Source organism: Lichenostomus cassidix, chromosome 29 (assembly GCF_008360975.1).
Source record: "Lichenostomus cassidix isolate B80296 chromosome 29, HeHo_3.0, whole genome shotgun sequence".
In the NCBI taxonomy this organism is placed as follows: Eukaryota; Metazoa; Chordata; class Aves; order Passeriformes; family Meliphagidae; genus Lichenostomus; species Lichenostomus cassidix.
In genome coordinates this window covers 73,099-89,474 of record NC_139509.1, presented here as the reverse complement: position 1 = coordinate 89,474, position 16,376 = coordinate 73,099, and the positions used below count along the sequence as shown (strand labels likewise).

Below are 16,376 nucleotides of genomic sequence, written 5' to 3'. Positions count from 1 at the left end.
CTAGCAGCAAGTGGAGAAGCTGAAACCCCCCTTTGCTGGAGGACGAAGAGGATGAAGATGAGGAAGATGCAGCCTTCCTCCCATTTTCCTGGCTGTGACTCCTCAGTTCACATCATTTATTCATCTCACCTCGGGGGTCCCAATAAAGGCTAAATTGTTCTCGACACTCCAGTGCTGGCACAAAGGTTCCAGCACCTCCTGGTTATTGGACAGGGATGTCACTGTGTCCCATCCCGGCCCAGGGGTCTGGCACCCAACTCCTCACCCTCACACCCACTGAACCCCTGGCTGCCCTTCGAGATCATTCCCAGTCCCCCCACATCTGCAGCTACTGAGTGGGCTCTCAGCAGCAGCCAAACCTGCTGAGGCACTCCCCTCCAGAAGCTCCCCAGGCCCCGGGTGGGTGGGGGGACATTCCAGGAGGGTCCCCTCCTCACTGGGACTTCGGTGCCACTGCCCCAGTTCCCCCAGGACCCCTGCCCCAAAAAGGGAGAGGCAAACCTAGACCCCCTCCATCACTCCTAAAAATGGAAGGGGACATGTCAGGATCCTCCTACCACCTCTAATAAGGGAATGGGACATACCTGCCCTGCCCTTCCCTGCCCACCCCCCGCCCCAATCACCCCAAGGAGAGGAGTTGTTCAGGTAATCTCTTTAATACTGTGTAATACTTCTTTTTTTTTTTAAAATACAGCATTTCTTGAGGTAGACCATCCCAGCCCTAGAGCTTGTCTTTCTCAGACATCAATAAGACATGAATTAAATACTTTCATGTACAATATGTTGCAAAATGAGGTAGAAATGGTTACAGAGAGTGTACAAATAGGATAATAATAACAATAGTAAGTCTTCAGGAACCAGCACGACTTTTTGGAGGTGGGGCAAAGGGGTGCCCTGGTAATGTCCTGGATGCAATAGGAAACTGAAAAAATTAGGAAAAATTAGGAAAAAACCTGGCAGACACCTCTGGGGGGAGCCCCTGTGAGGGATCTATTCTCTGTATGTGCAGACCCTCAGGTTTGGGGGGACTGCTCTAAGGGTGGGGCCTTCAGAGCACTAAAAATAACAAAAATTAGTATTTTTTTTTAATTGGGGAAAACCCCCAGGCCCACAGTGTTGCAAAGAGGGGTCAGTGGATGGGCTGGGGTTCATGCCCTGTGCAAAGCCCCTCGATCAGCCGTGACAGGCTTTTTCTTTGAGGGGGTGGAAGTGATTTGCCCAATCTGTGGCTAGCTGCTGCCAGGGCTCCTTAGTGCTCAGAGGAGCCAAAAAGCCCTGATTCCAGGTGAAAAAGTAGCACAGTGCCTGTGCCAGTAACAGAATTCTCCTGGCCAAGCCTGGGTGACCCCTGTGGTCCCATCCCCAGTGCAAAATCCACACTGGAAGTAGGATCCCTTCCAGTCCCAACCTGGCACTGGGGTGAGTGTCCCATTCCTGCACCTCCGTGACCCCCTGAACCTCCTAGATGCAGCAGAAGACTCCAGGGAGACCCACCCTACTCCAAAAAGTGGTGCCATTGACAGCTCCCAACCTACAGCACTAAACTTCCCATTGAAGACACATTACTCCACCAAACACTACAATAATGATGTTAAAAACAAAATTTAAAATAAAATTATGGCATAATATATGTGGAAAGCACCTGAAATACATTCAAATTTCATCTTTGTAAAAGCTTCAAGTTTATTTTTCGTTTTATTTCTTCCTTTCTTCACCCCCTTTGGAAGCAAATGCACGAGGCAGCTTTATCCCAGGTCGGAAAACTCTTTAAAAAATCTCCTTTTTCCTTTTCTGAGAAGATAAAAAGTGTTTTTAAAAAAACATTCTTTAGTTTTTCTGAGGTAATTCTTTTCCTGAGTCGTTAAAAAGAAAAAACAAACGAACAAAAAATACTACAGACCTTACAAAAATAAAACCCCAAGTCTAGGATATTCATCAATCTACAGCATTTTACTCCAAAACCCCCTGGTTTAGGGGCATAACCCCTTGGTTTGGGGTTTAACCCCCTGGAGTAACCTCCTTGTTTTGGGGTGAAATTCCCTGGTTCTGGGTGTCTCCCCCAGATCCCCCTTTCTCTGATCACGGTCATCACCAGGTGAGAAGGGGCTTAAAAGACATCTGAGGTATTTCTGTTGGGAATAATAAAAGCAATTAAAAAACAATAATAAAGCTTTTGGGTGAATGGGAGAGCTCCTGAATCCGATGCTGGAGTGGATCCCGATGCCTGAGAGCCGGATCCCAAGGCGCCTCCAGCCCTGCTGGCATCGCTGGTCCAGGGACGGACAGTCGGGAAAATAATAAATAGGTTATCCTGAGTTGTGGGCGATGCTCCCGAAAAACCACAGTGTGGAAAATCCCTGGATGAGTCCGAAATAGGAAAGATGAGGTACGTGGTGCTGCCGGCAGGGCTGGCCGGCGTCCCCTGCACTTTGGGAGGAGGGATCCAACTCCACTCAGAGAACCAGAGCCCCTGCAGAGCCTAATCCACGTCCCAAATCCGTCCCCACGGCCTCGGGGTCCATCCCCGCACCCCCGTTTTCCCGCTGCCGTCAGTGCCTGGTGCCGTACATCTTATCCCACTCCAGGAACAAGTCCAGCTCCTTCTGGGAGGCAGCGGGGCGCACCTTGCAGAATGCCTTCTCCAGGTCCTGGTAGGAAGTGGGTGGTCCCGTCAGCGCGCGGCGTGCCGCCCCGGCATGCTGGCAGAGCCGCAGCAGCTCAGCGCCGGAAAAGCTCTCAGTGCGTTGTGCCAGCGCCGCTAGTTCCCGCTCGCTCAGGCAGCAACTCTGCTGCGCCAACGCCTGGCGCAGGATGTGCCGCCGCGCCGCGCCGTCCGGGGGCGGGATGTACAGCCGGGTGCCGAAGCGCCGGTGCGACGCTTCGTCTATGCTGCCGGGCCGGGCCGTGGTCCCGATGACAACCACGTTCTGCTCAGATGAGGTAGCCAAGTTGTCCAGGTAGGAGAGGAGCTGGGACTTGAGGATGCTCACCTGGCTGCCATCCTCACCCACCCGGGCCGCCAGCAAGGACTCAGCCTCGGTGATGAGCACCACGGCAGGCTGCCGGCAGCTGGCCACGAAGAACACAGTCTGAAGGATCTTCTCCGCTTCAGCCTTCCAGGTGGAGAGCAGAGTGGTCCCACTGAGCCTCAACAGGGTTGAGCCCAGCTGGGTGGAGATGCAGCGGCTCAGCAGTGTCTTCCCTGTTCCACGGGGCCCAAACAGCAGGAGGGTCCGGAGTGGGTGGCTCGTGCTACTATAGGTGCCAGGGCGCAGGATGGGCCACACCAGCTCCTCCTCGATGGCTGCCTTCACGGATACCTGCCCAGCGATGTCTGACCACTGCACCGGCGGGCCCCGCTCCACCACCTTGGTGTTCACCAGCTCCAGGACCAGTGGGTCGACATTTTTGGGCTGCTCCTCCACCGGGGTGCTGCCAAAAACCAGTGCTTTGGAAGGCAACCGCAGCGGGAAGGGGGGTCCTGGCTCAGTCATCCGCTCCCCATTGGCAAGGGGTGGGCTGAACTTCTCGAAGGGCTCTGCCGGCCGCAGGGGAGTGTCCCTGGCACCGTAGGATGGAGAGACCATGCCCTTCATCTGCTGCCCGTCGTACTTGCCAGTGTGTTCTTCAGTGCTCCCAGCTCCTGCTGACCGCTTCCCGGGCTTGAAGGCCACCTGGGGGGACTCACTGCTGGTGCTGAACCCATTCCCCCGGCACTCACCACTGTCCGACATGGGGTAGGGGGACTTAGGCTGCTCGTAGCTGTATTTCCTGTACCTGCCCTCCCCATCATCCTCCCCGCTGATGTCGAATGCCTTCCTCTTCAGCGTGCCTGCTGCCTCAGTGCCCAGGGGTGGCACAGCCAGGGGGCCCAACCCGGCAGCCTGGTAGCTGTATCCAGGGACCCCGGGTGGGCGGGCAGTGGGGGGTGGGGCGGGGATGGGGGTGGGTGCTGCGATGCCGGAGGGCAGGTAGGAGGCAGAGGGATGAGGTGGGTGGATGCCTCCGTAGCCCGGCTGCGGCGGGTAACTGCCGGCGTAGTTGTACACGGGGCCGGAGGAGCCGTAGCTTGACACCAGGGCGGGCGAGGGGTGTGGGGGCTGCAGGATACCCGAGCTGTGGAGGGCAGGGGGGTGTGGGGGGGGAAGCGCTGCTGCTGGCTGGGTGCAGTAACTGGAAGGCAAGTAGGTGCCACCATAGCCTGAGGGGTACTCCTGGGATGCCCCGAGTCCCCCAGAGCCTGCAGCAGCTGCTCCGCAGGAGTTCCCGGGGTACACGGGATCAGTGAGGTTGGCCGACACCACCGGGGAGCCACCGAGCCCCATGGCCCCGCCGCTGGCAGGGACAGTAGGTGGCACCACCCCCTTGGCGCTGGGGAGGCCATCGTGGATGGGGGTCAGGGGGTAGGTGGCGTCAGAGCCATGTGGCCCGGGCCAGGGCTCCCCATCCCCCTTCTGCCCATTAACGGGCCCGAAGGCGCCATCCCCGTATCCACTGAGTGCCGAGCGCTCGTAGGGCGCATCCAGCACCCCTGAGTACTTCTCGGCATACCTCTTGAGGAGGTTGGAGGCTGTGAGCGCTGAGATGTCATCATTGGCCCAGGCATAGTTGAAGCGCTGCCGGGTGCTGGGGTACAGGTCGGACTTGTGGGCTGGTGAGGAGGTTGTGGAGGAGACGTCCAGGTGCTGCTCCGGCCACTGGTTCAGGGACTGGGCATGCTCTGGTGACCAGTGCATCTTTGACAGACCTGTGGGGATAAGACAGCACAGGTGAAAGCAGCAAAACAGGAACTCTGCATGGATTATCTCCAAAACCTGCCATACTGCCCTGTCCTTCACCCCATCACACCCACAGACTGCAAACATCTGCTTCAACTAACTGGATATGCACAGGATCATTGAGGTTGGAAAAGACCTTTGAGATCATTGAGCCCAAGCTTTGACCAATCTCAACCTTGTCAACCAGAGCAGAACACTGAGTGCCATATCCAGTTGTTCCTTGAACACCTCCAGGGATGGTGACTCCACCACCTCCCTGTCCAGCTGTGCAGTGCTGCAGCTACTGCTGCCCCCTGTCAGGCTGCAAATGCTCAGGATTTGGGGATTTGGGGGCACCAGGAGGTGTCTGACCACTCCACCACCGGCCGTGGCACCAGGCTCGGTGTAGAGCACAGCAGGAATGAGGTGCCACCAGCACAACCAGCAAATCCCAGCAGCATTCCCAGGCTTTTGAGGTCAGGGACCACCTGCCCACGACAGCGATGCAGAGACCCCCACTCTCACCAATCCCTCATGGAGGTGGGAGGATGTGGCAGTCCACAGCCCACGGAAATGCACATCCATCTCATGCACTATGGCATCTGGCAGCATGAGCTGCATTTCCACAACAACACACCCCACAGACGGAGACAATCCCTGCACAGCAACCAGGAACTCCTGATTTTTCCCCATGGATTGATCCTGACGTCTGAACCCCACTGCTCAGATGCCAGTTAAAAAACTGGCATCCAGAGTTGGGCCCAGTGACGGAATTTGTTTTCCAAAAGCGTGGAAGAGGGTGGCCAACACCATGTTGTGTGGTTGGAAGCCCACCACAGAGGCACAGCTCCTCCAGCCCCATTCCTGAGCCCTGGATCCCAGAGCTGCTGCAAGGAGCAGGGCAGTGGGGGAATGCACAGGCACAGGTTTGCAATCCCCAGGCACCAATCAACCCCTTAAAGACAAGATGCATTTGGGAGAAGAAAAACCCAAATCCACAGAAAGGCTGGTTGCACCCTGGAAAACCCACGGAGGGGGAGGGTGGTGGGTAGGGAGAAGTTGTCAGGGTTGAAATGGGACGTGAATGAGTGGCGGAGCGGGACAGATGTTTCAATGCTCCCCTTGGCAGTGTGAGAAAATTACTGTCCAGTGACCAAATGGCCGGGCCGGTTCCCACCCTCGCTGCTGCCCATTATCCCTAGCTCAAGACAAAGGCAGGCAGGGGGGCTGGGCAAGGAGAATCCTATTGTTCCCGCCCGCCCTAATTATGGAAATCTTGTTAATCTATTCAGCAGCTACTCTGAACTGGGCTTTTGTTCAGGGGTTTTTAGCGGGCGTACCGCTGAGGGTGTCCAACGGCTCAGCGTGGGGATGGGGTGCCCTGCCTCCCCTGGGAAAAGCTCCAGCCACAAGGCCGTGGGATGCAGAACAGCCCCAGAGCAGCATCCCGGTGCAGGGCGACTTTTTGAAACAGGGATAGCCCATCCCCAGCCTTTGTATGCAGAGCACACCACCTATGCACACACGAGTGTACACACGTTTTCATGCCCGTGGCCCAGCCCCACGCACATGGCACTGATGCTGGTGCATAAGAACTCTGGCAAAAAGCCCCACCGGAATGACCCACAGGCAGTATCTGCAGATGGCTGCACTGATCCCACACCCCTGGGGGGATCAAGAGAGGACTCCAATGGATCTGGAGGTAAAAAAAGAGAGAAGAGCAAACAGATTCAGGCTGAGGACTCACTAAAGCTGGGGTTTAAATGCAGTCAGACTCCCCTGAGCCCCAGGAAGAGGGACCGGCTCATGGAGGGAGTGATCGAGGTGGGTCTCACCCCTTCGGACAGCCCATGCTGCTGGGCAGGAGCATGCCAGTCCTTGGGTGCCAGGATGACCTATGAAGCCATCTCCATCCACTGTGCCATGGTCAGTCTAGCCACTGATGGCTCCTCTGCTGATCTATCAGCTCAGAGGATTCAGGCTTTTTCCAAAATCCATCAAACAGTTTCATTATCCCTGAAATTCCTGCAGCAGTGCAGCCCAATGGCTGCCAAAAACTGTCCTGCTTTGAGGGGCTGCCCAACTTCTCAGGATTTTAATGCTCTGCTTTGCAAACTTTGGGTCAGGAAAGGGCAAGCAGTGATGCTGGAGTCTCTTTCCACAAACCAGCCTTTGCTGAGGGCTCCCACAGCTCTCACAAGCCCTGATGATATAGATTTTCCATCTCAGGGATGTGCATGGGGAATCTTCCATGCTGATCTGTGCACCCGATGGTGGGCTGATGGTGGGACAATGAGGAGGAGTGAAGAGACTTACCCAAGTCTGCCCATCAGTGGGAATGACTTTTCCTTCTATATGCTTCATTTCCTGATGATCTTTTGGGCTTCAGCTGCCTGAAGCAGGGCACTGGGGCTCTGGAGTTCATTCCTGCCTCCTTGGAACAGCATAGAGAAAGTGCAGTGGCATCATCCAAATGAAATCAGGGCTCTAAGTCAGAATTATGACCCTGGCAGACACTGCTCTGACCCTCACAGAGAACCTGAGGCTCCTGTCAACATCTCGAAGCTGCTCTTGCACTAATGCTAGGGATTAAAGCAATATTTCGGCGTGTTGATACATGGACTGAGGCCAGATTGCCGTCATCTCCAGTAAATCCCTGCATGGCAGGTCTGCAATAGGCACAACAGCCCAGCAGAGCCGGTCCCAAAGACAGGACAAAGCCATGCTCAGGTGTGTTATAACCCAACCATGACACTGGCAGCACTGGCAAACGGTGTGAGGTTCCACCCCCAGCCGAAGCTGGGCAGGGATTCCTTGGCAAATACCAATTTTCGTAGGCAAATTCAGGGTGTTTGGCAAATCCATTGGGCAGTGACATTCACTGACCCCTCCTCGCTGGCACTGTCAAAGCTAGGGATGGCATTGCAATCAGAGCAGAGTCAATGTACACATGTTAAAAGGATCTGGGCTGACTTTCCCTGTCCCCTCTCCCGTTCCCAGGAGGAACAGCCTCATCCCGGGGTGATCCCAAGGCTCCAGTGTCCGCTCTGGTGACTCATATATCAAGTGCAGAGCAGCTGGACACCAGCACAGGCCGGGACTGACCAACGGGCCATTGTCCATCTGTCCTTCCCCAGATCCAGCCAGCGAATGAAAAATTCATACGGATCTGCTGGGCAGCAGCTGAGCATGCCCCATCTGTCACAGCCAGGAGAGAGACCCACAGTCAACAGCACTCAGACGAAGGGATCCATGGCATGGGAATTCTGGAACTGAGGCGATATGGCAAGAAAATCTGTGTACTGTTAATAAGGAGGTGATGCAAGAACTGGATTTGAGGAATTTTGCTCTACATTTCAATAGAAGACAGGTGGGAGAAAAATAAAATAATAAAAAAAAAATAAAGTGAAGAAACAAAGAAATAAAATAAAATGGAATAATATACAATGAAGTTAAATGAAATGAAATTAAATAAAGCAAAATAAAGCAAAAAATAAAACAAAACAGACCTAAGAAAAATGGACCTAAAAAAGTGTGAAAACCCAATCACGTTTTGCCATTTCTTTTTTTCTTGACATTTCCAGGACTCCTGGATTCTTCAGGCCGTTGAGATCTGGGCTTCAGCCCTGCATCACCCCCAGGAGCACGGGACAAAACTGTTTAACTGCTTGCTTGGGTCTATAACCACCCGGAAGGTAGAGCTTGCTCAGTCTTGCTCCTTCCACTGCACCAGGGATGAACATAAATTCCAAATTTATCCCCTTAATCTATCACTGTGCTGTTCATTATCCCCTTAATCTATCACCGTGCTGCCCACTCCCTGCCACGGGTGGCTTCAGCTTCCTCTGACAGTGTCCCCCCCCAGCCACACTGTTGCTGCTCCACCAGCAGATGTTCTCCTGCAGTGAACCACCTCAATGCTGTAGTACCCTCCCCGGGGTGACTTCCAGCTTTGGTCTCCACCAGGACGCTACTTGAAGGACAGCTCTCAAGAGGGAAGGAGAATTTTCCCAGGAGCATCACTGAGCACTCAGGTCATCAGATCCCAGCAGCCTTCATGTCACCTCAAGGTGTGGGAGAAGCCTCAGTGTGTCCCAGGGAAGGATCCTACAGCCCACAGGTGCTGCTCAGAGCCCTGTTGGGATCAAGCTCCGATAACGAACCCCCTCCAGGATCAGAAGCAAAGCAGGAGTCCCCAGCCCTGGATCCATGTCCTCCGGTATCCATCCTCGGGCTGAGGTAAGTGTCGGGGGCTGTGATAATTCCCCCTGTGCACCATCCATGCAGCAACGCTCCAGCTCCTCTCCTCCACAGAACAAATGAATCTTAATTAACGCTAATTCTGGGGAGCCTCCCAGCCCTATCCTGCACTGCCAATGCCGTCACGTGTTCTGCCTCGGTGCCTGCCGGGCAGGGCACTCCAAAGGGAATTGAACAAAACCTCCTCTTTTCCATCATTTCTGCATCTCCTTTCTTGCCATCCCTAGCCCTGCAGGATGATGGATCCCATTCCCGTCCCTGGGGACTACATCCCGGGGCCCCACCAGATCGTGCTGGAGCGGGGAGGGGGAGGCCTCTCTCCGTGGCTTTTGTTTTCACAAGCCTTTTGACTTGCGGATTCTTTTTTAAACACCGCCTCAGCAGCCTGAAAAGCTCAGCTCTCTTCTGCACTTCATTCACTAATGGATTTTCCAGAAGTTCCCTTCTTTTTGCTTCTTTCTTTGCTGACACAGCTGCCGGCTGCCTTCTTCCGTGCCCAAGGCTGCAGCTCCCTCTGCTTGGACGGATGGATGGATTTTGGGGACGCTGTGCCATGCATGGAGAATCCGTCCCTACAGCAACCACTTTCTACACCCTGGGACTACACAGATCCAGGGCTATTATAATCCAATTATAACTGTACATTATTATAAATAAAAATATATGCTTATTTACATATTTATTTATATATTTATGTTTATATTTATATTCATAAATGAAAATCATTATGTTCTATATATCTATCACAGGGTGTGTTTACATTCATATAGATATTATATCCTAGGGTTGAAACACCTCAACCGGCCACCACAGGGTTGTTGCCCAGTAATACACAAAATGCTAAAGAATAATCAGGTGGAAGCAGCACTGGGGCAAAGGTATTGCTGGTAAATGGGGAAATTTGGTGCCAGGAGCACATCCATCGGGGCAGCACCAGTCCAGTCTCCTCGAGCTAATCCTAGAGCAGAAACAATTCCTTTTCTTCTCTTTTCAGCAGCCACTCATTAAAAAGGAATCACAAGGAGGAGGAGGAGGATGGGAACAGCCCAAGGTCAGACCTGTAATGACAGTATTTTGGGAACTGGTACCCAGCTTCCTATCAGTGGCACATTCAGAGCCGGAAGGTGACACCTCGGGTTCCCAAAATCCAATCCTGGACACATGGTTCTGTCCATTACCAGCTCACTAGGGTTTGGGGTGCAGCCCCAGGGGATGTCCAGGAAGGCTCAGAGCCATCGTCCCAATGCAGCGGCACAGCCGAGGGCTCCTAGCTCTGTCAGAGTCCAACCTGTGTGCGGCACACTGGAATTTTACTGGATTTATGCTGGCAATACATGGCCCTACCCAGCATTTGGAGGGAGGGAGGAGGAGATGCTCTGGGAGATGGCTGGAGCTCAGGGTTGGGATGGGGGATGGCAGGCAGGACCTGAGATTACAGGGATCTGGTCATTCCAGATCCAGCTGCAGGCGATGCCAGAATGGGTAAGAGAATCCTGCATCCCAGCCCTTCCTGGTTATATCAGCCCCAAGTAGGGTGACCTGCCCTCCCAAGGCGGTATGTGCCGGAGGAGCCCTTTAAAACACACTCAACCGCTGTAACCGCCCCCCCCCCCGCGTGCAGCCCGACCTTGCCGCACGTCACCCCTGGCCTTTAATTACACATTTCTGCAGCCATTAGTCCTCTCACCATCAATTACACCCACATTATCCCACTCAGGGAGCAGCAAGACACAGGGAGCAGAATCTAGCGCTTCAGAGTCTTTCCAAAGGGAGGAAAAAGCCTCTGATGGGAACATCCCTTCACTGTGGCAGAGCTGGGTCTAGACACAAAGCATCCAGCAGCCAGTCCTGCTGCTCTTCCGAGACTGGCAAAGATTAATCACATGGAGAAGATACAGCCACGAGTGCCCCCCAGCCCAGAGCCACCGATGCACCTCTCATTATTTACACAGCAGAGCCTTTGTGAGGAGCAGGGCAGGGAGAGGGTCCTTACTCAGCTATTACTCAGCTGATTTTTTATAGGGAAGACAAGTGTGGGTTAAAGTGCAGTTTCTCCTGACATTAGTTTTCACTTTCTTGGGGAAAAAAGGAAAAGAAAAATCATCTCTTTTCTCTCCGGAGGGAAAACACTTGGCTGGGTACCACATCTCTGCCAGCTGAGCACCCCAGTAGGAGTGTATCCCACCCTGGGGAGGGCACCTCATCATCCCGATTCAGGGAGAAGACCCCAACCTCTTGATCCAGGGAGGACACACCAACATCTTGGTCCAGAGAGGACACTCCAGGACACCCCAATATCCTGCCCTGGGAAGGACACTTCTACATCTCATCCAGGGAAGACACCCAAGCTTCCCACCCTGGAGACAGCTCCTTAACGTCTTGCCCAGGAAGGACACTTTGACTTTTCTCTTGGGGAGGACACCCCATCATCATGGTTTCAGGGAGGACACCCCAGTCCGCATGGAGTAGAGTCCAGTATCCCATCCAGGCATGACACCTCAAAATCCTGTCTGTGAAGGACACCATGGTATCCTGGTCCAGGGAGGCATCCCAGTCCACGGTGAGGGCCCCAGGGCACCACCACCACACAGACCATGCTGGCATCACTGTAATTAAATAAACATTTCTGCTTTTTCCCTGCTTGAGTTGTCTGTCCTCAGGAGAAAGGAGCCAGGAAGAGAACCTCTCCTTCGCATCCTCCCAGCTCCCTTGCAAGGCCTCAGCGGGTTTATCAGGGCCACCATAAAGATCTGGGGCTGCTGATAAGCGACCCCAGGCAGGCTCTGGGCTGGGAGAATCATCTGGGCCATCGGTACAATTTAACTAACATTAACTCCAGCTGCTGCTGGGACACAAGGCCAGGAGATATTTTACAACACCCTCATTACACAGCAAAATAAACTTTGCTGTGGAGAGCTGGAGCTGACTTCCAACCCCTCCTTCCAGACCCGAGGCTCCAAGCAGCCCAATGCAGGCACTAGCATCCTCTGCATGTCAAGACTGGGATTCCTGGAGCAGAAAAAGTTGAAGGACCCCACTCAGGACTCTGTAGCATGAGGGAGGAAAGGGGAGAATCCTCCCATGACATGAACAAGCCAATTCCAAAGGAAAAACCAGCAAGGAAATATTTCAGGAATCATTATGGCAAAAAAGTCACAATGGCAAAACTTTGCAAGGGGATAAACTGGTTTTCAGAACTGGGAATTGCCACGGCTGACACTGGGGAGGACTTCTTTATTTCCTGCTTGGCTGCTGATCCAGCAATGGGAACTTTCCTGCTTAAGACTCCTGAGATTTAGTCCCAACAGCTCCCTTCGACTGGAACCGGGTGACACCTCCTGCATGTTTGTTCCACCACCAGCGCCACCACCAGCATCACCAGCTGGGATGAGCTTTCTGGAGCCAGAGCACTGCAATGCTGGCAAACACATGAGTTACCAGCACCATCCTCCATGCCAAAAAAGGAAGGAAAACATCTTCTTTTTGCTAAAAAACTACAAGACAAGGATCCACTCTGCCAGCACCTGATCTGGAGCTATCTCCCAGAGCGAAGGAGGGAGGAAGAGGATGATACGTTGGCAGCCACCAGCCTCAAGCTTCCCTGCATGCTGCCAAATTTCAGCTGACATTTGGCCAGATGCGATGGGATTTGCCCTGGGATGACAAAAGGAGCCTCCGGACAGCTCTGTCAAACGGCAAAATTCCCTCCAGCCACGGAACCATTGGAGCTCAATAAATAGAACTGAGGAGTGTTTACAAAGGCAGAAAAGGGGGTCAGCATCAGGCAAGGGTCACCAGCGCTTCTCTAGATGCATTAATGTCATCATTCCCTTCAGGAATCCTCACTCCAATCCGCATCTGCTGCCATAAATGCTGGGTTGAGGGTTTTCTACTTCCCTTTTGAGGTGCAAAAAGCCCAGACCATTGAAAAAGCAGAGAGAGGAGGAAGGGAAACCCTTGGCTGTGGCTGTTTGTGGCATTTCTACCCTCAGGAATGTCTCCTCAGCCAGGAGGATGCAAAAATAATTAACAGGAATAAGGTTGGCAGCATCTGCAGTTGCCTTGGCTCAAACTGCCAGGCTCCTTCCAGGAATTTTTTAAGGACACCAGAGATGCCATCATTCAGTGGGAACGATGTGCAGAATTACTTTATTCCCTCTAATCCACCGGCGTGCTGTGGGATGCAATGCTGGTTCTGGAGGCAGTCACTCCCGGAGGCTTTCATATTTATCTTTTCCGTGAGGAAAGAAAGACGTGAATGAAGTGACCCAATGGCCACTCTCTTGGCCTAAGGCTGGGCCCTCACAGCTGTATTTGGCCACCCCAAAAAAATATCCTTTGGTGTTTTCTCCTCCTGTGGCTATTGGAAGTGCTGGCAGTTGAGGCTGCATGTGAGGTGAGTGCTCAAAACTTTCAGTCAACTTATCCAGGTGCTTTGATATGGGTCTGGGAGCAGCCTGAAGCAGAGCTTTGGGAAAACCACAGCTCCTGCTTGGATCAGTCCATAAGAACATGCAAAGCACAATTGGGATCAGATCCCAGCTATCAACCGCATCCCAAATAAAGAAAAAGGAGGGAGCTGCAGCAGGTGGAAGCTCATCCCTGGGCTGGGAACCACAGACACGCTGGGCTCTTCAACAACTGGAGTGCATATTCCAGAGCATCCAGGGAAAACTGCTTTGGAGATTTCTCAGTGTTTATTCCACATTTCCCCCTACAAATTGATTAACTTAGACAGGACACAAGAGAGGTTTGGTTTACAGGACTGTGTCCAACTGGCACCAAAGCCAAGATGCTGTTAGAACCTCAACCAAGCCCTCAGGAGGGGAAACAGGGCTGGGAAAAGAAAGGAGGGAAGAAGTGAAGAAGGGAGGGAGGGAGGGGAAAACACCAGCTCCAGATAAGCAATTGTTAACATGATCCATATGGTACACAACGCGCCGCTCTGTTTAACCAAAATGATAATGGCAAAAGGGAAGAATGCAGCGGGGGCTCAGCGGGAGAACAAAGGCGTCTACAGAACCCTTGCCTGCTCCAGGAATTGTGAGCTGGAAAATCTGGTGGCTACAAAATCCTTCCTTGCTTCAGGAATTGTGAGTGGGGAGAGTTGGCAGCTGTAAAATCCTTCCCTGCTGCAGAGGAATGAGCAGGGGGAGCCAGTGGCTGCTCCCCACTTCCCTGCTCCAGGAATCGTGAGTGGGGACAGTCAGAGGTTGTTCCCCCTTCACTGCTGCAGAGGAACAAGCGGAGAGAGCCGGCGGCTGCTCCCCCATTCTCCGCTCAGGAATTGTGATCAGGGAGAGCTGGCAGCTGCTTCCCCTTCCCTGCTCCGAAGGAATGGATGGTGATCAGGGAGAGTGAGCGGCTGCTCCCCCATGGCCATGTGCCCCAAAGCCCACCTGGCTCTCTCCTTCCCCTCCACAAAAACTGTCCAGCTAAAACATGGAGCAGGGAGTGAAACCGCAGCTGTCAGCAATAAAATAAACATATATATTTGTATAATAAGTATTAACACTGATATTTTCATAATCAATAACAAACTTTAAATGAGAGCCGTGGTGCAGCACAGCATGGATGTAAACACTTGAGCCCATTCCTCTCAGATCTGTGACGAATTCAGCCCTGGGTGTTTATGTTATTGCAGGATCCTGTGGCTTTCCAAGGCACACAATACAGTACGTGCCATTCATTATCCCAGCAGTCCCCCAAGAGAAAATGTCAACACACTTCTGCTGAAGAGAGCTAAACCAAATGTTTAATGTGATAAACAACTCCTGGGCTTCAGCCCCCATTGAAATGTTTAATTCAGAACCACCTAGAGGGCACAGGCACCGGAGCGCCCACATGGGAAACCCTAGCAGCGCCCCAGTAGCAGCCTGGAGCAGAGGGAGGAACCAGGGAGAAGCCTCATCAGTTCCCATTAGTAAATTCATCCTGAGCCATTATAGTGTCTTGCACCCTGCACAGTGAGCTGCATCCACATCAAACACCCGTGCCCAAGTTCTGTCCAAAATTCCATTCCACACCTGAAATCTGTCACAAAACCAGGATCCATTTAATGATAATGTTAATTTTTGTGATCCCGGAGTAAGACTAAGAATGATGTGAACCAGCACACGGCGCCTCCACACCAAGGGGAATTTATACCGGAATACACGGATAACACAATTTTAAACCTTTCCTGATGTGCTTCCCAAGTGCCTCTTGTCTCTTGAATTTAAAAAAAAAAAAAAAAAAAAAAAAGACCTTTCAGGCAAAGCTTCTGTTTAAAAATCACCATCAGCTCCTCAATGCCCCGACTGTTTTGAAGGTGAACGCTTCGGTGCGTGCTTGACATGCGACAGCGGCTGTGAGAGCCCGCATTGTTCCTTGGGGGTGAGGGATGGAGGAAGGCAAGGCAGGAGGGAGGGATGGAGAGATGGATGGATGGACGGACGGCTGGTCCACCGCACCGTGTTCACCCTCTGGGCTTCAGTTAGGGTTAGGATTAGGATTAGATTAGCCACTGCAACCAGGCTTCCCTTGGGGCCAGGTTTAGCAGGGACCTGACTCCCCTCGGGACCGGGCTTGCCCCGGAATCAGACACCTCCCGGGACCAGGATCCCCGCTCGGGGCAGGCTCATGTCACCAGCGCGTCCCCCGGAGCTCCCCGCATCCTTTTTGGGGGAAGAAGGGAGGAGAAAGCCAAAGGCCCAAGCAGCGTCCCCCGGGAGCGCTCGGGTTACTGGGAGCACCAGCCCTACAGCTATCCCTCCGCACTCCCCAACTCGTTTGGTTTCCCCACAAACGCGGCTCGGCGGTACCAGCGGGGCGGGATCCGCCCGCGCCCGCATTCCGGGCAGCGCGAGAGATGCTCGGCAGTGCCACCCCAGTCCTCCCTGGCCCAGCCCTGCCCCACTCACCTCCTCATGCCGGCGGGCCGTTAGCGCAGCCCGGGAGGCCGTGCCGGGCGCCGCATCCTGCGCTGCCGCCCGGACAATGCGGGGCGGCGCGGCGGCCCCGGGCGGCGGGGGCTGGGGCTGGGGCCGGCGCTGGGCTGGGGCTGGGGCCGGGGCCGGGGCCGGGGCCGGGGCCTGGGCTGGGGCTGCCCCCGCCCGCCGCCCACCGCCCACCGCCCACCGCCCACCGCCCACCGCCCACCGCCCACCGCCCACCGCCCACCGCCCACAGCCCGCCCCTGAGCCGCAGCAGGGCGGAGCGGAGCGGCGCGGGAAGGAGCAGAGGTGGGCGCGCTGCGAGCGCAGGGATGGCTAGGTGCGTGCTGCTCTCCGGACCATGGGCAGAGCGGGGGAGCGCGTAGTCAAGACCCCGGCGGCTCTGCGCACCCTGAACCCCTGCACTCCAGCATGACCCCCATCA

The 16,376-nt window shown here is 54.0% G+C and overlaps 1 protein-coding gene across 1 annotated transcript; it reads right to left on the bottom strand.

Annotated features, from left to right (window-relative positions):
• Window positions 1-648: 648 nt before the first annotated feature.
• FIGNL2 (fidgetin like 2) lies at window positions 649-16,004 on the bottom strand. The gene is made up of 2 exons (XM_085041127.1): window positions 15,920-16,004; window positions 649-4,747 (listed from the first exon to the last, which is right to left on the bottom strand). The coding sequence occupies exon 2, from the start codon at window positions 4,734-4,736 to the stop codon at window positions 2,550-2,552; it is 2,187 nt and encodes a 728-aa protein (XP_084897253.1). The 5' UTR covers window positions 4,737-4,747; window positions 15,920-16,004; the 3' UTR covers window positions 649-2,549.
• Between the last annotated feature and the right edge of the window lie 372 nt (window positions 16,005-16,376).

Excerpts from the sequence above, each read along its gene's own strand:
- FIGNL2 (XM_085041127.1), bottom strand. The coding sequence starts at position 4,736 with ATGCACTGGTCACCAGAGCATGCCCAGTCCCTGAACCAGTGGCCGGAG.